The 22,073-nt window shown below is 46.1% G+C and overlaps 1 protein-coding gene across 8 annotated transcripts in view; it reads left to right on the top strand.

Annotated features, from left to right (window-relative positions):
• The window catches only part of LOC102698474 (sodium channel protein type 8 subunit alpha), a 98,057-nt gene that overhangs the window by 49,646 nt on the left and 26,338 nt on the right, over positions 1–22,073 (top strand). For 4 of the 8 annotated variants that reach the window (XM_069187081.1, XM_069187104.1, XM_069187079.1 and 1 more), the window contains 10 exons: positions 137–418; positions 3,048–3,419; positions 7,716–7,851; positions 8,355–8,593; positions 10,595–10,768; positions 12,433–12,789; positions 13,276–13,746; positions 17,467–17,584; positions 18,550–18,704; positions 20,878–21,051. In XM_069187081.1, coding sequence (XP_069043182.1) covers positions 137–418; positions 3,048–3,419; positions 7,716–7,851; positions 8,355–8,593; positions 10,595–10,768; positions 12,433–12,789; positions 13,276–13,746; positions 17,467–17,584; positions 18,550–18,704; positions 20,878–21,051 — 2,478 coding nt within the window. The remainder of the gene's footprint in view (positions 1–136; positions 419–3,047; positions 3,420–7,715; positions 7,852–8,354; positions 8,594–10,594; positions 10,769–12,432; positions 12,790–13,275; positions 13,747–17,466; positions 17,585–18,549; positions 18,705–20,877; positions 21,052–22,073) is intronic. The other 4 variants (XM_069187114.1, XM_069187091.1, XM_069187108.1 and 1 more) reach the window with 1 other exon arrangement.

Below are 22,073 nucleotides of genomic sequence, written 5' to 3'. Positions count from 1 at the left end.
AGACATTTAAGGGAGCTCAGGGGGCACCCTGGTGATGTGCATGTCTTGCAGTTGTGCTGTGTTGCCACCTGCATGGCAGACTTTTTCATAGAACTGAATGTGCCCCACCGTGACCATCTCTCTCCCCCTACCCCAGGCGGCTGCCATGGCAACGTCAGCGGGCACGGTGTCGGAGGATGCGGTTGAGGACGACGGTGGGGGGCACATGTCCCGCAGCTCCTCGGAGATCTCCAAGCTCAGCTCCAAGAGCGCCAAGGAGCGCCGCAACCGCAAGAAGAAGTGGCGGCAGAAGGAGCGGGGCGAGGAGAAGGGAGACAGCGAGAAGTTTGTGAAGTCCGAGTCTGGTGACAGCATCAAGAGGAAGTTCCGGTTCCCTGGGGACAACCGGCTGGGCAGGAAGTCGTCAATCATGAACCAGGTGGGGCTGTGGGGGTTGGCCCCAGCTGGTGGGGGGGGAGCGGTTTGGACACAAGTGCAAGGTATGAAACTGGGGCCTCCCGAGGGGCTCGAACAGTAAAGTGACTTGTCTGATGAAAGTTAGGGCTCTGTGATCATGGGTTCGAGTCTGGATTCCCCGACTGGAGCTGAGCAATCAGATGCATGCCTCCGAGGATTGGGTGGGAATGGTTAGCTAGGGCTCTGTCGGATTACAGCACAACCCTTTGGCGTCCTGGGCTATCGGTGAGAGACACACCTCTCATCCAGTGGGCATCAGTTCAAGCTTCCTCACTCTGGGGGCTGAGGTGAGGCTTGGCTCATGGGCTGGAGCCAAGCCCTCAAACATACGTTTGCCTATTTCAACATCAGGTGAGCAGAACAAAATAAATAACTGGTGATTATTACATTCAATTTAAAACATATTACAAACAAAAAAGGTGTGAAACAGTATGTTGAGTTCAGTTAAAATCCTTTGATACATGCAGAAAACCTTTGGTTTTTAAACTTAGAACTTATGTGCTAGTGGTTCTTTTCAGAAGTAATTTCTTGCAGGTAAACAACACTGTGCACAGAGACTTAGAGAGCTGCCCCTTGATTTATCTTCACTATTATTTTAAGTCCTTTTCTCTGGATTAGAGTAAAGCACTGCTAGTAGCTAATTGCTCACTGTAATAGAAAGCAAGCACTAGTAGTAATGATTGCAAGTGTAGGCCAAGCCTGAGAGGGGTTTTTGGCTTTTGGTGAATCTGTTTTGTAGAACTATCATTAGAGATGCAAACTAGATAAAGTTATTGCTACAGGACTTAATAAGCAGCTCTTGCTGCTGTTACCTCAGCTTTGTCTGAGAGTCCAGGAGCCAGGTTTCTTCTGTGTTGTACAGGCAGCGAGAGTGAGGTGGGCTTTCACTGTGAATAATTAATAAGGCCACCATGAATCTTTCAAAGGATGCTGAGAGCAATGTCTTTCAGTCTCTTTCTATCGTTGTTCTTATGGTCAACCCTGTCGGACACAGGAATGAGCTTCCAGTAGCACAGAAATGTCTGAAGCAGAGGGCAGAACACTGCTGTATTCCAGCTGAGATCTTAATAGCTTGAAAGAGTTCATTTGCTTAAACATATAGTTCACCCACCCCCTCAAAGTTACATGCAGTAAATGACTGAAATATGAACTACTTTCAAAGTGCAATGACTTGCCAAATCATCCAACTCATCACTGGAGAGCCCCAATCCAGTTTGTCCTATAGGCCACCTTAAATCACCCATTTCTAAAGAGGGGGAACACGTGTAAGCTATTCATTAAACAAGTAATTTGTTCTCTGTAACTGGCACTCTAGTGTTTGAGGTCTTCAGATTTGTTTTCCAAATGATCCCTATATTGATTAATTTAAGATCTTGCTTGATGAATTAAAGTCCAAACTTTCAAACATGGTGATTTAATGGTACCTCTAAAACCCGCTGGGTTGGGTTTTCTCCAGGCCTGGAATTTGGAGGTCTGTGTTTTCATGGCTAAAAAAGCCCTGAATTAATGTCAAATGTCTTGATTTAGGACTAACGGACAACAGTTTGAAGAAGCTGTGCACACATCGTCTTTGCTCCTTTGGTTCTGAAGGATGAAGGTGTCACTATAAGATGGACAGACGTTTCTCAGTTTTAGTGTATCTCTGTCATTTCCTCTACCTGCCAGCTTCAGCACCTTCCCCCTAGTCTCCTATTTCCTTTACCCCTGCTCCTGCCTGCTGTGTTCTGCCAGATGGATGATCTCGGTGGGAGCAGTGGAGTAATCTGTTCCTGTCCAGCTTGCCACATGGGACCTCTTCCCTGGGCTCTGGACCCTGGGCTCACAACTTCCCTGCTTTGCATGCAACTCCGAACAGCAGACAGGATGTTAGCATTCCCAGACGCTAGCAGTGATATAAATAGCTTAAGCTTGTTGTGCCAAGAATCTGATTCTCCTGGGGAGTGCAGGCTTTGGTACAGTGCGGGCACTGCCAACCTGTGCCCTCCTCTGCGTCCTTGCACTTTCATCGCCAGCCCCTACTGCCTGGTGGCTCAGTGTACAACATGTCAAGATGGCACCTACAGCTGAGCGGTTTCTTTACCAGACTAAACAACTGATTGATTGGACCCTGTAGCACCTCCTCTCAGGACCCTGGAGAGGCTCTGTGTTTTGGCGCTTTGTCATCTGCTGTTTGCCAACCTGAATGCAAGTTATTTACTGGCTGTTTTTAAGGGTTCTTGGCCCTCCACTTTTGAAATAACTTTAAACTGGGTCATGTCACCGGCCAACTATGATCCAGGATTCTCTGAGTGGTGCTGTGCAATCGGTTAAGCACCTCCGGGGGTTGGGTGGGAACGGTTAGCCACAGATCTGTCAGATCACAGCGTCCCCTTTGGCCTCCCGGGCACTTGCAGTCAGTGCGGTGCAGTCAGCGAGAGACGCAGCTCTCCCCCAGTCAGCGAGTGTCTCAAAGGCTGGGGGGGAAGACATCTTGAGGTTCCTCACTCTCCCCCACTGGAGGGTAATTCTTTCAAATGCTTTCTCCAAAACCCTTCTCTCTCTCGCCCATCCAATCTGCTTCCTGCCCCGATCCCTCTTCCCTCCCCCTGCAGTCCCTCCTCAGCATCCCCGGCTCGCCCTTCCTCTCGCGCCACAACAGCCGCAGCAGCATCTTCAGCTTCAAGGGCCGCTCCAAGGACGCTGGCTCGGAGAACGAGTTCGCCGATGACGAGCACAGCACCGTGGAGGAGAGCGAGGAGCGCCGCGGCTCCCTCTTCATCCCCGTGCGCCGCAACAGCTACAGCGGGTACAGCCAGGGCAGCCGCTCGTCCCGCATCAACCCGCTGCTGCCGCACGGCGTCAAGAGGAACAGCACGGTCGACTGCAACGGCGTGGTCTCGCTCATCGGGGGCCCCGGGCCCAACATCCCTGGCGGACGGCTTCTGCCTGAGGTGATAATAGATAAGGCAGCTACTGACGACAGTGTAAGGACGTCAATGAGTAGATCAGTCTAGGCATGGCAGTCTCCTTCTTCTTCTTCCTCCTCTCCTTTCAACTCTTTCTTCCTTCTTCGAGTGTCCCGGCTGACCTTCGGGACCCTGTTCTTTATGTATGCTGCCCTCCCTGGTTCGGACACAAAGTACAATTTAAAGAGGAAAAAAAAGAAAAACAAGAGCTAGGCATGCATGTATCTGTGCAGAGTCCAGGCCCCCCGAAACCGGGCAGCCCTGACAGAGATGATCACATGTGCCACGCAACGCCAACCACAAGACCGAGCAGACCCAAACACGGCCATGACTGGCGTCGCTTGGCCTTGTGTGTCACGCAGAGGCTGATATCTATACTGCAGGCGCAGTAGTGATGCAGGGACACTTGGCCAGTGGAGGCGCTCAGTCTCATATAGCAAGGCTCTGCATCTGTATGTGTGCCTAGCTTTTTTGTTTGCCTGAATGAATTCCTACCTGGTGCTGTTGTGTTTTTCAATATGTATCCAGCAATCCATGTTTGAGCAAGGTCTGCTGTCCTGTGAGGTTATGTATAAGAAGCTCAAGTAGGTAGCTGCGTCAGCATGTTTAGGGTGCAAAGGAACAGGTAAAGGTTTATTCACTGCTGAGAGGAAATGAAAATAGAATAGTTTCTGGTCCTGACACCTGAAGAAAGCTCCACAGCAAACGTTGCATCTCTTTTCTTTTCCTTTCACCATGGAATAAACCTTTACCTGTTCCTCTAAAATATAAGGAGTCTGTGTGTGGGTGGGTGGTGTACCTGGTACCAGGGGGTGTACTTGTACATGCACTGAGGCAAAGCCATGCAGGTTCCAACAGGAATATAGGATGTGTTTCTTCTTTCAAAGCAGAGGATGCAGGTGGTATGTCTGGGATGTCTTGTGGACCTGTGTGTGTGTGTGTGTGTGTGTGTGTGTGTGTGTGTGTGTGTGTGTGTGTGTTTTGATGGAAAGGGAGGAATGCTGTTCAGGAATAGGTGCTGCCCTGCAGAGTTAGAACCACCAGTACCAGATGACACCGAGTCAGGAGTGGGTTCTGTAAGAGACTGAGGTGCTTCCATCCCTGGAGATTCCTGCGGGGATGCATGCTCCCAAGTGTTTGAAATACAGGCCCTGGATGTTTAAAAACTCACAGCACCAGGAGGGTTTTTTTCTGGGCAAAGCCTGATTGATTGATTTAGATGCGTTTCCTCTCATCTTCCATCCCTCTCTTTGCCCGTGTAATGAGAATGATGCCCCATCTTGCTCCCTCTCTCCCTCTGAACAGACTCACATCCCTCTTCCTTTCGGAACAGTGGCTTGGAATTTTGCATGGAAAAATCCAGTCAGTTTTCTTTTCGGCAACTCTGAACCTGAGTCCTGGTGGTTTTTCCCTTGTTTTGTGTTGTGTTTAGATTATTATTCCCGACACATACTAAAGGGTTTTCTTGTATATACAGCAGGGCTGTCTTAAACGCATTCATTGACAAGAATTATTTCAGCTACACTTGCTACAGTAAGATGAATGAATTATAAATTTTGCTAGACATATCGCTGAAACATAAATTAGTATATAAACAGCTTACCACTATTTCATATAGGAGTCAAAAGTTATGATCTCAACTCCTGTATATATAGAGAGCTAAATCTGGTCTTCTTTGTTTGTAGTCATTCATTCATGATGATATTAGCTGTCTTTTGCCACCCATCTACATGATGATAACAGTGCTGTCATTCTGTACCAGCAGCCCTACTACACAGTAAAGAGGAGAGAGAGATTTCTTCACTAGCTGAATTAAGAATGGATGTTGTACCAGTTCAGAGTGGAATTTAGTCAGGACACTGAGATTAAAACCCCTACTTTTACAAGCAATGCCCTGCAATCTTCAGTGACAATGCAGTCGGGACCTTTGCTTAAATATCTCATCTGCATCAGAACAACAGCATCTCCTACAGCATAGTGTCTCCTGTCACCAGACTGGGACATTGGTTGGGGACTTCTTTACCAAAGGGAGTAGCACCATCTGCTGGTACCCCAACATTACTTAGAGCAGCAATCTGTTGTTTCCCTAGAACTGACCAAACACAGCTTCTGATGTCTGACCAGATCAGGCTGCAAGATGGGATGCTGTTGCTAAATGCAGCCTGATCTGGTCAGATGTTTTCTCAGCTGCAGTGTACATCCAGCCCATTTTCTGCTTCCCAGAGGAGTAACTCCAAGAAGGGAAATACACCTTTAGCTCACAAGTGATAAAATATTTATTGGAGAGGCAGGGATGATGGTACTACCGCAGGGTCTGCGTGAAGATATTGCTGAGATCAAGGATGCAGACTCTGAGAGCAAAGGTAGATTATATTAGACTAAGCTTTGCAGTCCAGATCTTACCTGCTTGGTTTCAGGTTGTGCCATCCGTGGATTGAGGTTGTGGTTACCTAGGCAGGAGCATCCGGCAGGCTGAGATCTTGTGGTCTTGGTCAGCTAACCTATAGTGGCAACCTGATGGGTACAAGGTTGTTGATATCCAGAAAGAGTGCCCACTGGACGGTCAGACCAGAACATGACAGCCCAAGTCAAGTGTGTGTTAACGTAGCAATGCACAACTGCATTCAATAGAAGCAAACAAATTGATCTTCTAAACTTCAACACAAACCCCACGGCCCGTCAGACTGAGCTTTCAGCACATGTACACTGGAAAACTGAAACTGTTTCTGGTTTTAAAGTACCTTCCTGGAAATTCAAAGCCATTGTTTTTTTCTTTCTTAAAGGATCAGTATCAAAAATATTTTTCCTTTTACTCTTCCTTCTCTATCTTTCTTGCCTCCTCTTTCAGTTTCAGTCTTTTTCAAGCAACTTGTAGAAAAAACCTTTTTTTAGTGACTCTTCTCCATTCAGTTAGCATGTTAGTTTGACTTCCTTATACTTCTGTACGTCCTGCTGTGGTGTGTTTCTAGTCGTGTCGTGTGGTGGATGTATTTATTTTATCCTGTGCATGGCGATGCATGCAGAATCTTAGCCCCACGCTGCCAACCCCCTCCCTCCAGGGCCCTTACCCCCATGTTAGCAGCTTCAGTGGAGTCGGGGACTGGGAATGGGACTGAGTTTGAGGAGAAGCTGAGTGAGGAGAGCAAGTGTCTGTAGAAGTGCTTGGAAGCTGGTTTCTGGATTTAGCCTGACAACATCCTAATCTGATTGTACAACATGACGTAGAGCAGTTACCTCTCAAGGCTGGTCTGTCTGATACATTAGCTTCTGGGGCCACGGGACCCATGGGGCCACTTAGAAATCGCAGTGTGGATCTGTTGCAGTTTTGTGGATTCTAGAAAAGATGGAGCAGCAGGTGGTATGGCTCTCAACTCCTAGAACCTAGTTTCGATTCCAAATCTTGACATCTGTCCTGAATTGGGGCTGCCTTCATTGTGGAGTTTGCATGTTCTCATGGTGTCCTGCTTTCCTCACACTTCCCAAAGAAACACTGGCTAGGCTGGATGAGCTATTCTAAACAGCCTCTTTCTCTGTCGACCTGCAATGAATTGCCCTTACCCAGATGGCCTTTCTTTGCTGTCTCCATGTTGTGACGGAGGGCAGGTGTTAAAGAGCAACTGGATGCCGACTCTGAAACAACTGCCAGTTCCACATTGCATGGAAATACACTAAGGAAGATTGATTTTGATTTTTTTAGACAATAGATTAGGAAAAAAAGGAATCCCTCTTTTCTAGGTCTTGAGTCTAGCAGGGGAGAAAGTTGTCTTACAGGTTGAAATATGTGATTCACATGGGCCTGTGCTGTGCTGGTTCTTATCAGACACTTCCTGTTGAAAACAGTGTAGCAGGTTGTTAAAGAGGTGTTGCTGCAGGCACACCTGGGGATCAGACAGCAGGTTCTGTTATGGTTCTGGAAACCTCAGGTCTGGTCTTGCGGTATCACAAGGCTACAAAAGACCTTCTGGTCTGTGAATAATTTGCACATGGCTTTTTGTGTTTCCTGCAGACTTCTGAATGAAAACCGTTATATCTCCCATGTTCATGGTCTATCCCTTTGTCTTCCTCCGTCCAGTCTGTTTGTTTCAGCCTCGCTATGCCTCTTTGCTTCCCTGCACCCGATCCATGCTGTGGTAATATACAATGTCAGTGATATGGATATCCACCCCTTACCCACACTGGCTTTGTTTGGTTCCTTTGCTGTTGTGTGTGTGTGTGTGAGGGAGTGGGTTGATGGCTCTAGACTGGTGGTGAGCTCCCTGTACTATGTGTGCCTTCATCTCCACGGTTCTCACTGCCTGTTACTTCCCCCCACAGCCCACCACAGAGGTGGAAGTGAAGAAGAAACACTCAGCGTCCCTCATGGTGTCTGTGGACCAGCTGAACACCTCCTACGGACGCAAGGACCGGGCCAACAGCATCATGAGCGTCATCACCAACACGCTTGTGGAGGGTACCTCTTCTGTTACTTCTCCTTTTCCCTCTTCCTCTGAGGGATCAGTTTTAATTTTTGTTCAGTTTGCCAAAGTTCAAATCAAGCTTTCATTTGACATAAAAGTCACCGGGTCACAATGAAATACCGCAGAGGCTGGGGCGTGTCCAGAGCAGGAGTCAGGGACCGAGACGTGGCTCCATTGGTTCTGGTTTGCTGGTTCCAGCACATTGGGTTGGAGAGTCAACCAGTGCAGCGCTGGTGCTGCACTATGCTTTTCGTGCATTCCCCGTCAGATTTGAAGCTGTGTTTTTCAAGAAATTTTTTTCAAGAAGTTTAACTCATGTTGTTTGTTGAGCTAAGATGCAGGAAGTGGTGATTCTAGGTGTCTAGAAATAGCCACCCGGATCCTCCTCATCCTTCCCATACTGTTATAGCATGCTAGTTCTCAGTCCTGCCACCTTGGTGGCATTTTGCTCATCTGTCTAACCACTGTGCGGCGGGGCCGCCCTTCTCTTTTGCAGAACTGGAGGAGTCTCAGCGCAAGTGCCCGCCATGCTGGTACAAGTTTGCCAACACCTTCCTGATCTGGGAGTGCTGCCCGCTGTGGGTGAAGATCAAGGAGATCACCAACCTGATTGTGATGGATCCCTTTGTGGACCTGGCCATCACCATCTGCATCGTGCTCAACACCCTCTTTATGGCCATGGAGCACTACCCCATGACAGAACAATTCGAGCACGTCCTGTCTGTGGGCAACCTGGTGTGTACAGGGGGTGGGGTTGGGGCGTGGTTTAGGGGAGGGGAGGGGAAGTGGTCCATGGGGGGGCGGGGTCAGCTGGCAACATCCTGAGTGTTCCAGGGAGGTGGAGGGGCCAGGGGCATCTTTTGATTCATTATTCTATCCCGAAGCCAGGGCAGCCTGTGACAGCATAGTTCGAGAAGGGAGCTATGGGGAGCTAAGGGAGCATAGGCTGCAAATGAACAAGTAAAGGTTTATTCCATGCTGAAAAGAAACAGAATCCTGGAAAAGAAGTTCTGAAAAGAAACACATAATCACACTTGAAGAAGGCTCCACAGATGAAACGCTGTGTTTCTCTTCTTCTCTTTTCAGCATGGAATAAACTTTTACCTGTGACAGGATATATTTCACTTTCACCAACTGGCACCAAGGATCTCACTTTTGCTTTATTTAATTTTAAGGTTTCACAACTGAAATGTTTTCTTCTTCCTGCTTTTCAGAGTATAATTTAGCCTTTGCTTTTTCCTTTTTGCACACAACAGAGGCTGATGCACTCTACACCCAAACCTCTGTTGCACCTTTTGAACCCCTAACCTCTATGCATCTAATTTAGGATGCATGCAGAAATCCTGTGTTTTATTACACACTTTGAGAATGATTCCATCCTTGTTAAAATTACCCTGATTGTCGGAGCTAAGTTTTATCCTCAGGCATTTGTGTTTTATGTTGAGAATTCCTTGTTCAGGAAGAAGAAAACAATGTGTTTTTCCAGCTATCAAGGACTAATTGTCTGAGAAAAGGAGCGCTTTTCTGATTAACATATTAGTAGTAGGGTGGCACAGTGGTGCCATGGTTAGCATTGCTGACTCGCAGCACTGGTTCCCTGGGTCCAGTATGAGTTTGTATGTTCTCTTTGTCCATGTGGGTTTCCTCCGGGTGCTCTGGTTTTCTCCTACAGTCCAAATACATGCAGGAAGGTTAATTGGATTCTGGAAAAACAGGTCCAGATGTGTGCTCTGCAATGGACTGGTGTCTCATCCAGGGTGTATCCTGCCTGCCTTGTCCCCGTTGCTTGCTGGGGTAGGCTCTGGATGCCCGCAACTCTATTGGATAAAGCGGTTAGGAAAAGGATGGATATAAATTTGAGGAGAAAATACAGGGCAGCTGGTTTCTACTTTTACTCAGGTCTGTGTTTCACTGTTGATCCTGAAGGACTCCTTTTTTGTGAAAAACCTTTTAGGATTTTGAATATTTTCTATGGATTCTCTTGGTCTTCACTGTTCTAGACTCAGGAATGAGATTGTGAAACAAAACAAAACAGAACATCATTTTGTTTACCAATTCTTGAGTATATTTTCATTCACAGCTGAAGATATAATAATGTATGTGTTACTTATTTTATGCACCTTTCTTGTAGTGGGTATATCAAGTGTTTATTATAATGGGATGTGTTTCAGGAATATGTGGAAATTTGCATCAGTACATCTTTATGAAATAAACAGCAAAATATATTCTATAAAAACAGCTCTTAAATCCACACACTTCCTTACAAGGACAATGTGTATTTTTGTTGAGTTTGGGGATTAACAATTGCATATTGTCTATTGTATTCCAAGTATGTCCCTCTCTCTGAGCTTTGTGTTTGGAGCAGAATGTGAATTTTACATTGTCTCTTGTGTTGGCCTCTAGTCTCGATGCTAGATTTGTCTTATTTGTCTCACTGAGCTGAAGGTTGAGTGAATCAATAAGTGAATCATCTGGGGACTCGTAAATTGATGCCCTTGATTGACCGAAAAGATTCATTCAAGAAAAATGAATCAGTCGTGAAGCGCACAGTTCTGTTTGCCAGTGTGATCTGTAGTTAAGTGAAGGTGTTATATTTTAAATGGTCGCGTGGCCTAGAACATTTTGTGTGCGGGAATTTAGAGGTTACAGTGTAGCCACACAAGTGTGCAGCTAAGAGGGAATACAGGACGTCACTGTGCTGATTTCTTTGTCTCTGTCATTTTTTTCACATTGCAGGTATTCACAGGGATCTTCACAGCGGAGATGATGGCCAAACTTATCGCCATGGACCCCTACTACTACTTCCAAGAGGGCTGGAACATCTTTGATGGCTTCATCGTCAGCTTGAGTTTGATGGAGCTAGGACTGGCCAATGTGGAGGGGCTGTCTGTGCTGAGATCCTTCCGATTGGTAAATAAAATGAAACTCCTGGCTCCACTAAACCCCCTGATTTTCTTAGTTTTCTGATGGAACTGTGGTATGGTGGTTAATACTGCTGCCTTGCAACTCTGGTCCTGGGGTCCATTCTGGACTGAGGATCCTTCTGTGTAGAGTTTGCATATTTTAATCTCCTTAGCAATTAGTAGTAAATATCGGTTTTCCTGCATTTTACCATGCTCTTCTAATTTGTGTATTACACTGTGGCTGAAAAAGCAACCGCTGCCCTATAGCCCAAGCTGTTATTGAGATTACTTGATTTCTCCCAGCATACACACTGTGAGCTGGATTTGGTTGTGGATTCACCACTAAGGAGGACATGGATGAGAAATTTGGAACAGACAGCCTGAGGTCAGCGTTCAGCATGAATAGAAGTGGAACTGAGTGTACACTCCATTCTCAACTTGTGAACGGGTACTGTTCCAAAGCCCCATTCAGAACACGTGTCGTTCTTGAGTCGAAACAATGCGACTGAAAGTGATATCCCATTTCATTTCAAGGCTTATCACCATTCTTATTTCAGGATCTTATACATTTTGATCACTTTTTTCATGGAGTCACGGTGGAAAAGTCAAGTGTTACAGTTGACAAAACCACGGAGCCACTGAGTGAGCGACTCTCTGTAACCTGCAGCTTTATGCTGTACTCTTCTGCGATAGTAGTGATAGTAGTGAGCGAGCCATAGTCATTGTTCATACATTCCCAGCTATTCCACCATGTGGAATCCTTATTATTTCTAACAGAGACCAGTTCGTGCTCATATGTCTGGGCTGTTTGCATCTCAAGATCCCAGTATACTCTTGTTTTCTTGTATGCTCTGTCCCTCCCCAGAGAGGAATTGATTGACCTGTGGAAACCTTCCATTCATCCATTTTCTAGCAACTTCATCCAATTCAGGATCACAGGGGAGCCAAAGTCTATCCCAGCATGCAATGGGTGCAAGGCATGATATATCCTGGACAGGACCCTAGTCCGTCGCAGAGCACACACAAACACAAACACACACTCATACCTGTGCCGAATAACCTGCTAGCATGTCTTTGGACTTTGGGAGGAAACCAGAGCACCCGGAGAAAACCCACATGAACACAAACTCCACACAGATTGTACCACAGATTCAGAATTGAACCCAGGGCCTCAGCGCTATAAGACAGCAATGTTAACCACTGCATCACTGTGCCACCCACCTGTGGAAACCATCTTTGGAAATTGGTAAATTGCAAAATCAGTCTTGTGGTTGTTTTTAATTTTGGATTGATAGTTTCTGCTTTGTAACACTGTGTATTTGATCTATGAATACTTGTCTTTAGGAAGGTGACTGAGCTGTTTTGAATATACAATGGAACAGTTTTGAGTCCTCTTGTTTATTTAGTGAAGTCTGAAGTTCTTGGTTACAGCCGATCATTTATCAGGTTCTTTTTTATTAATTTCAATGACGGTGTTGTTTTTGTTATGTACTTCCCAATCAGTAGTCTGTTCTTGGACAGAATGTTAATCAAAATTCTTCAAGCCACTAATATCTGTTTCATCACCTTTCCTTTATCCCTTCCTCACTTCCTCCTCTTCCACTCTCCTTTCCTTATTGCATCTATCATCCCATCTCCTTCCTTTCACACTCTCTCTCACCCCACTCCCAGCTGAGAGTGTTCAAGCTGGCCAAGTCATGGCCCACCCTAAACATGCTGATCAAGATCATTGGAAACTCGGTGGGAGCCCTGGGGAACCTGACCCTGGTGCTGGCTATCATCGTCTTCATCTTTGCTGTGGTGGGGATGCAGCTCTTCGGCAAGAGCTACAAGGACTGTGTGTGCAAGATCGCCGCAGACTGCGAGCTGCCACGCTGGCACATGAACGACTTCTTCCACTCCTTCCTGATCGTCTTCCGGGTGCTGTGCGGCGAGTGGATCGAGACCATGTGGGACTGCATGGAGGTGGCCGGGCAGGCCATGTGCCTCATTGTCTTCATGATGGTCATGGTCATCGGCAACCTGGTGGTGAGAGACTCTTGCTTGACTTGTACTTTGCAATTTTTTAGCAATACCAAAAAGAATTCTTCTGCTCACAGTTTATCCAAACTTGATTGTGGAGAGCCACAGGGGCTTCTGATTTTAATTCAAACTTGATTCTGTTACTTAACTGAACGGCTCTCCAGGTCAGTGCTCTAAACTGGAAGTATGTCCCACTATTGACCGATGTGTGAATGAAACTGCTATCCAGTGGAGGCGTTTTTTTTCCCCTGTCCGTTAATTGTGACACTACGGATCAAGAGGAGATGGCCAATGGCAGGGTGAGGGATTTTCTAATCCCAGTGAAAACAGCTGTCTCCTCGGGATCGGGGGCTGCTGGGAGTGCTATGCATGCACATGGGAGAAGGTCAGGCGCTGCCCTCTTGCGTCTTGTCGTTTCTATTTAGCTCCTCTGCGCCTCTCAGCTGCTCTTTCCTCCATGCCTGGTTCCTCATCCCTTTTTCCATTCTCCAGGTGCTCAACCTGTTCCTGGCCCTGCTGCTGAGCTCATTCAGCGCGGACAACCTGGCGGCCACTGATGACGATGGGGAGATGAACAACCTGCAGATCTCCGTCATCCGCATCAAGAAGGGCATCACCTGGGTGAAGGCCAAGGTCCGGGTCTTCGCCACCACCTACCTGAAGAAGAAAGTGACCGACGAGGTAAAGCCTCTGGATGACATGTACGACAAGAAGCTGAACTGCATTGCCAATCACACCGGCGCTGACATCAACCGCGAGATGGACTTCCAGAAGAACGGCAACGGCACCACCAGCGGCATTGGCAGCAGCGTGGGCAAGTACATGATCGACGAGGACCGCATGTCCTTCATCCACAACCCCAACCTGACCGTGCGCGTGCCCATCGCCGTGGGCGAGTCCGACTTCGAGAACCTCAACACGGAGGACTTCAGCAGCGAATCGGACATCGAGGGCAGCAAGGAGGTGAGAAGGGGTGTAATTAGTTCACAATCACCTTTCCATTGGTTCCAGCATGATGATCCCCTTTGCATTGTTTCAAGAGTGTAATTATGTGAAAATGCACAAATCTCTTGCACACTGCACTTGCTGTTGTTTCCACAATATTAGAATTTAATATATAACCTAATGTAGTTTTCACGTACCTGCTGGAACAGCAGTATATGTATATTTTTATTATTTCATAAAGTAGTGGGTTTCTGAAGCCTCTCTTAAAACAATGAAAAAAAGCTTTGCATATAATAATAATAATAATAATAATAATTGCTTACACTTATATAGCGCTTTTCTGGACACTCCACTCAAAGCACTTTACAGGTAATGGGGACTCCCCTCCACCACCACCAATGTGCAGCATCCACCTGGATGATGCGACGGCAGCCATAGTGCGCCAAAACGCTCACCACACATCAACTATCAGTGGGGAGGAGAGCAGAGTAATGTAGCCAATTCATAGAGGGGGATTATTAGGAGGCCATGATTGGTAAGGGCCAATTGGAAATTTGGCCAGGACACCGGGGTTATACCCCTACTCTTTTCGAGAAGCGCCCTGGGATTTTTAATGACCACAGAGAGTCAGGAAAATCTCCACCATTTGAGTAGCAAACAACCTGCCATGGTCCTAATCAAGCAGCTTGTTGGTTTAGTTAAGGATTCATGAGAGTCAAGAGCTCAGCTGCAGTGAAGACCAGCAGGTGTGGGGTCCCCCCAGGGACCGGGATTTGGAACCCTTGAGCTTCATTACAGTTTGAGCTGTGTTGAAGGGGGCCGATATCCTTGTAGTTCTTTTTACAAAGCAGAATGGATCTGTGTGCAACAGGAGCGCTCCTTCTTTAAACTTTGGGAACTCTGACTTCCCGCTTCTCATTCCTCCTCAGTTGTCGCATTGGCTGCTCTGGGATTTTCGCTTGTCCTTTGCTTTATGGTCACTGGACAGAGCTGGATACCCCGTGGGAATTTCATCCTTCAAAGGGCTTTTTACAGACTAGCACCCGGAGTGTAGATTCCACTTACACAGACCAGCAGGCAAAGAAGCCTGGTATTTCAGTGTCTTGTGCTTGCTAGTCCATTTCAGGGAAAGGGTGCAGAGCAAGATCCATCAACTAGGGCGGGAATGCTGGGTAATTTATCTACACACTGCAGATAGCTGTGGATCTGTGAAGATTCCTGTGGCCCGCCCAGCTCCAATGGGACTGTTGCAGGCCTTCTGTAAAACTGCCAGAGAAATGGTCCATGATATCATCATGGAACTGGAGCTAGTGTGTTCTGGTGTGTTTTGACAGCTGTGGGCCTCTCACATTTGTCCCATGTGGTTTTTAAAATGGTGCCACTCCGAACTGAGAGTGCGAAGCCTCTACCAGCTGCCTGGAAGGCCAGTTGTCTGTGCAGAGAGGTGGTGAAACATATCTGGCAGCTATGCAGTGCTGATTTTTTATTCCATTTAGTTGGTTGTTTTTTGAATGAGTGCTTATTCTGAGATGTGGTCTCTGCTTTGTGGATGCTCCCCAGCATTAGGCAGTATCAGAATGCAGGCTGTGGCTCTAGCTGCCGGTAGTAATTTGTGGGCTAGAAATGTATTTAATTGAGGTGGGGGAGAGTGGCTTTGAGGTGTATCGATTTGCCTAGCGAGAGGATTTATTTCATTGGCTGTTTTTTGTAGTTTCTCCTGTATTCGCACATTCAGCTCCCTGATGCTGCAGATAATTTCTTCTCTCTTTTATTCTTGCTAATGCAAATTATGAGCGAATGTGGAAATGGTTTTGAGAGTATTTTAGATTGCAGAAGGGAGAAAAATTAGGTATTTTCCCAGGGTGCTTCCAGGCTGCTGCTGTTGCCATCAGAAAGGGCATTGATGGGTTTAACAGGAATCTAAGCAGAGAACCCACAAAGGAGAAGGTGATGGAGGGGAGAGAGGACTGAAACGCTGCTCACACACACTGCTGTATAGAGAGAAGCAGGGCGAGTCCAGAAATGCTTCATTAAGCAGGTGATGTGTCAGTGATGCTGGGTGCGCAGCTGGAAGAGAGGGGAAATAAATAGTGGAGAAATCTGAACAAACCTTATGTCTCTGTGAACATGTGCCTCCGAGCCGGCACGCAGGCCACCTTCACCCAGACTGGGGGGTGTGGAGCCTACCTGTGGCACATGCCCTGCTGGGGCCAGTCTCTCCTGCAGCTCTGGTGTCCACCAGCTGGTGCGACAAGAAGGGAGCTGGCGGGTCTCCACCAATCATGATGCCCAAAGCTAAGGCTGGCATAAATCTGGGTTGTGAAGGCAGCGGTCAGGCCAGTCAGAAGGCAGATATCTTGTGCTTAGGCTGCTGGGAAGGAGCTGGATTGTTGGGGCCAATGCAGGCAGCTGGGCAGTTAGGCAGGTGCTGCACTTCTTTGGCAGATGAAGAGGGTTCCCCTCCTATACATAGGATCCTCTGGGACAAAAAGGCCATACGGATACACGCACTTATTCATTGGGCCACTCTGAGTGCTCATTCAAGACTCCGGGACACCTTATGCCTTGAGTAAACAGATTTCCACTCTGCTTGCAATGATGGGAGAGGGGGAGGGTTCTGCTCGCCTCCCTCCCCCTCCCCCTCCTCCTCCTCTTATCTTCCTGCTGCAGGCCTGCTTGCAGAGTGATGCACTGGTGGCGACTGGAAAACTAACCCTGCCAAATCACACACTTTCCTGCCTCGCAAACAAGATCAGAACAAAACATAGGGAGCATAAGGGAGAGCATAGGGAGATACCTTTGGTTGTAACAGATGTGCTTTTTTATTTTCATTTTATTTTTAAAAATCTCAATCATAAGGAATAGTCTTTATTTTAGCAACAATGCTGGTTTTCAACCTACCTCTATAAAAATATATTAATCTCAGTGCACTTTATGTACACGATGCCTATACGGTGTGCATATCATCCGGGTACAGCATATTTCGGGATACATTCCTGGCCGTGTGCAGCTCCCGGCTTTGGGTTTGTGCCTTAGGCCACTCCCTGTCTCCTCCACGCAGTGGTGCAGAGTGCTGTGCGCCGATTCTGAAGCACTGCAGCCTCTGAGTGCAGCTCCTCTCAGAGATCACAGCCTGGTTTATCTCCATCTCCCTGCTCAATAAATCATGAGGCTCTGACTCGGCAGCCCTGCTATTTACTTCAGCAGCTGCCGGGTAGTGTTTTCTATATCCTTGCATCATCCGTACATAATTCCAGCTGTGACCTGTACAGAGTGCACAGACTCGGCACGTTTGCGCCATGTAAGCATTTGTGTTAGAAAAGGCGCTGTCAGAGTTTTTTTTTTTACCAAGTTCATGAGATGAGACAAAAAAAGCAACTGTAAACAGAGCTGTGAACCCAGTGGCTCTGTTTCCCTTTCCAGAAAGATGGCGGATCTTGGAATGCTTTAAGGAACGTACACTGGGCTGACTCTCAGAGCTCATGATGCACAGCTGTTTAATCCATTTCTGGTTTCACAAGTTGCACAAACTGATAATTGTATCAACGAAGGGGGGAAAAAAGTATGATTTTTTTACTTCCATGTCTCAGTCAGCAGAAGACAATGCTAACAGGTTCCTGTTGTTGTGGTCAGAAATAGGGAGCCTGCATGATGGCTTAAACTGCTGTGCATTTGGAGTCTAACACCAAGCAGCCCCAACAGCCTGAGCATTGTTTTAACTTCCTTATTGTTCTCCAGCTGGACGACACCAGCTCCTCAGAAGGAAGCACCATTGACATCAAGCCAGAGGTAGAGGAGGTTGCTGTAGTGGAGCAGCCAGAGGAGTATGTGGATCCTGAGGCTTGCTTCACAGAGGGTAAGCCTGAACATACCAGTCAGGGGCTCAGCTCAGGCGACCTTCTCCTGAGCAAGGTAGGGTTTATAGTACACCAGGACAGGGCTGACTTCCCAAGACAAGCAGATGTTTTCATGTCACGTCAGAAATTATATGGATTTAAAACATGTTGAACTGACCTCTGCTGCCAGCTCCATGGGTTCTGTGTGCTGAAGCCCCCTCTGTGTTTTTGCTGCTCTCACAGCAACTCGGTGCTGCTCTCACAGGGTGCGGCACTTCAGATCTTAAAACACCCTGGCAGCCTGATGGTGCAGCACATCCTGGACTGGTAGTTGGGGGTGGCTCCTCCAAATATGGAGAACTTGAACTCAAGACATCTCCTTTGAAGTGGCAGTACAACATCATGCTGATGTAGGGATACAAGAAGTCACAGCACAGTTCAACAAAAGTTTGAAACAAATGTAATTTGGTACAAAAAAGGCTCTATTCCAAAGAACACTCACAAAGTGCATCTTCCTGTAATGGACTACATTACAGGGGGTTTGGAATCTGAGTACAGCCCCATTCTCCCTCTGATATTACCATATTCAGGAGTGATCACTGCAAATTCATATAACATCACTTTATTAACCCTTTACAATTTCTTGCATTAGGAATTTGTCTTTTCACATACCCCAGCTTGCTCTCCATGAGACACACAGATTTGGCGGGATTTGAACCAGCAACCTTCCAGCCACAGGCATAGAGCCTTAGCCACAGAGCCACCACTCCACTCCAATATGAAGCTATGCATAGATTTCCACCCATGGCACAAGATTATCCCCTCCTTTCAGTTATTCTGAAATGTCACATACTGTACAGCAGATGTCCGTGTTCCTGCAAAGAGCAAATGTAGAATGACCCCAGATCAAATTCTGCACTGACCTGGAAGTCAGAGTGCAGGCGTGTGAGGACTGAGCCCCTGAGCCCGTTGTGCTCTCCGGCAGGCTGCATCGCACGCTTCAAGTGCTGCGACGTGAGCATTACGGAGGGCTGGGGGAAGTACTGGTGGTTCCTGAGGAAGACCTGCTACCTGATTGTGGAGCACAACTGGTTCGAGACCTTCATCATCTTCATGATCCTGCTCAGCAGTGGCGCTCTGGTAGGTCGCCGGGCAAGTGTGGTGCATGCCTGCGTGTCAAAAAACAATAACCCACACCTTCACAACACCCTTCTGTATACTTCTTACAATTGAAAATTATTATCTTTAAGTAATTTGCAACTTTCAATTCTGTTTTTACAACTTTGCACAGACTATTTGTGAAACACCATACATCTTCAAATACAGTCAGATTTCTCAGTCGTCTGCAGTACGATAAATTAATTGTAAGATGACCCTGCTCTTCACCAGCCCCTCACACATCCACACTACCTCCACAGACCCTGAGTCCTCAATCTTATTTTTCCAGGTCTTGTAAAATTGCTAGTTGGGCCTGGTCTAACAGAATGTGAGCAAACGTTATCTGTTGAGTATGATTTTAAACTGTAAACTGTACCCCTTCCATTCTCCTTGAATAAAGCAACACCTGTACTTGATTGTTATTGATACAACAGATAACCGAAACACTTGAAGAATGCTTCATAGCCAAAATATTTTTCTTCTTTCCCTTCAAGAGTTACAAAAGAACACAATATATTATTTAAGCATAATTAAAAGAGTGGGTCTCTAGTCCAATATAATTTTCAATAGCTGCGTTAGATCCCCAAAAATGCAAGAGAGAAATAACTGACGTCCATGGTGTACCCTGTCTTGTACCCATTGCTTGCTGAGATAGGCTCTGACTCTGTGACCCTGAATTGGAAGAAGTGGTAAGAAAATGTACAGAAGGCTGGACTCAGTTAGTTTGACCGAATTCAGGAAGCTGAGAGGAGGGCAGCCTGACTCTAAGGAGGAGGCTGACTGAATCCTTCTCACTTCTGTGAGGAATGAGCCAGGGAGCTGCTGCAAGGGAGCAGATGGGATGTAGAAGAAATACGCGAAGGGATACCCAGGATGTGAGATGTACATGTACATAAGGAAAGCAGAAGTATGCAAGCTAAGGACCTCACCTGAACTTCTATTACAAACTCCAATTGTTCCAAACAAATTTGCCAGTATAAGAAAATATTAATGTAATGATCGGCTTTACAATTCACACAGAAAAGCTAATTTTGGGGAGAAGATCCAGATGATTATTAGTAAATTAAACCAGTTTTCTGCTGACTATTAATTCTTGACATTAGTTGTAAATGTTGTATTTTTTCATATAAGAGTCATTAACATTGTGTGACATTTTGTGTATATATGTATTTCTAAACACACTCCTGTTTAGACGGAAACTTGCTATGAGGTAGCTTGTTATGAAGGCCAAGAGGTTGCAAGGGCAGCTGTGTGCTTTTCCTGTGGGAAAGGCCCTCTCTCCCAGAGTAAAGTGAAGCATGGGAGTGTAATCCGTATCTGCTCAGGATATGTAATATGATGGACCTTAATGGATAGTGAAGAGGGTTAATGCACTGGCCTTTCACCCTCGAATCGGGCGTAGGGTGCAACTGCTCTCATAACTGCAGTTCTGCCTCTCCTGGGGGCTCAGCACACTTTTTTAAAGTAAAATGCACTCAAGAATCATTTTGTGTTCCTATTACCCAGTTAGTGATTATATTTTTTGCCAATCACTGATGTGGCTGTTATGGGAATTCACCACCCAATCCAACAGTAGGTATGGAGATTACTGTAGAAAAATGTACAGTAGGACAGACATGCTGTAAAAGAGGTGAATAAGAACAGCACAGTAAGTTGGTCATGTTAGAATGGCAGTCAGGCAGCAGTGTGGTGCTGTGCTTAGGGTTCTGGACTATATAGTAGGTCTATATAGTATATAGTAGGTTGGAGGTTTGAATCCAAAGAGAGATGTTGTACTTTTGAGCAAGGTACGTCACCCAAAATTGCTCCAGTAAAATGTTTAATTACATATGATCATGATAGTGCAAAGATGTCACTTTGGATAACATCATTTTCCACAGTGACTTATATTTGATAACAGTTTGGATAATGGCGACATACATTAGTTAAATAAGTTATTAAAAACAATAGGAGGCTACAGTAACACTACAGAAAATAGTACAGACAAAACACCCCAGTAATAACATAACTATAGTCAAAGTACAGGAAATAGTCATGTGACCGCTGGGAGATATAGTCACAGTACAGTAAATGAAATACAAAATCAATCTCAATCAAGTAGTCAAGTTTAAAAATAAATATATAAATGTGTTTCTTCCCCTCTCTCCTCCCCCAGGCATTTGAAGACATTTACATTGAGCAGAGGAAGACCATTCGTACCATCCTGGAGTACGCTGATAAGGTCTTCACCTACATCTTCATCCTGGAGATGCTGCTGAAGTGGGTGGCCTACGGTTTCGTCAAGTACTTCACCAACGCCTGGTGCTGGCTGGACTTCTTCATTGTCGACGTATGTACCCCCTTTTTTATCCATGATGCCAAACATGTGCTTCCATCTCCTCCAAAAACCTGTGCTGTAGTCCCTGCCGTCCCAGGACCCAGTATCCTATGGGGGGATCCAGGCCAGTTCAGTCCTTGAAAAACAGCTGTTACTAATGTCACTAAAATACTCCACTGATCTCTTACCAGTGTTGATAATGTAATTAAGTAAGTGGAGAGATTGTACTGGAATGGATGCACCCTGAACAGGTTTATTGTCTCTTTCCATACCAAGAGCTCTGTGCTGCAGGCGGTTCAGAAAGCCTGTCTTCCAGGCTCTCGTGACAAAATAAAAGTGGTGTTTCAGCATCAGTTTTACTGCTAAATCCCTGATCAATTCCTAGTTTTTTGAGAGCAGACTGAGGGCTTCTTCACTGCCTTTAAAGGTCAGTGGTCTCTCTCCGGAGAGCTACAGGTTTTTTTTTTCTGAAGGGTTCCATGTTCCTGAAATGAACCACTTATTTAATAAATGAGACAAATGAAATTGGATCCATCACAGATTGAAGATTTCTCTCAGGCGGCATGGTCTGGGCCTCCGCTGGAGTCGTATGACAGATAGTGCATAACTCTCTCATCACCAAGACCCAGCTCATGAGGGAAGCCCACAAGCAACAGGAAAAATGAACAAAACAGATGCCGAAACTGAGATGCTTCCAAATGTTATATTCCCCATCCCTTGTGGATCTGCTGTGTTATCATGAAAACTGTATGCATGCAAGTTACTCAGATAGGAATAGAGCGAGAATACACAGCTCCAGTCCTGCAGGTTCCTTACTGGTACCAGCTGACCTCCTAATTACCTAATTGAACTCGTTAGTTGCTCAGTTGGATGAACTGAAGCCTCTCCTTGTACATGGAAGGCTTTAGATAATAATAATGTAATAATAATAATAATGTAATCATGTAATAAAGAGGATTAAGAAGGAACTATAGAACCTGATGGACTGCCCTCTAGGACTGGAATTGGGACCCTTGCTATAGAGAAGCTATAGA

The sequence above is a fragment of the Lepisosteus oculatus genome, chromosome 1, assembly GCF_040954835.1.
Source record: "Lepisosteus oculatus isolate fLepOcu1 chromosome 1, fLepOcu1.hap2, whole genome shotgun sequence".
NCBI classification, from domain to species: Eukaryota; Metazoa; Chordata; class Actinopteri; order Semionotiformes; family Lepisosteidae; genus Lepisosteus; species Lepisosteus oculatus.
This window is presented reverse-complemented; position numbering and strand designations above follow the sequence as displayed.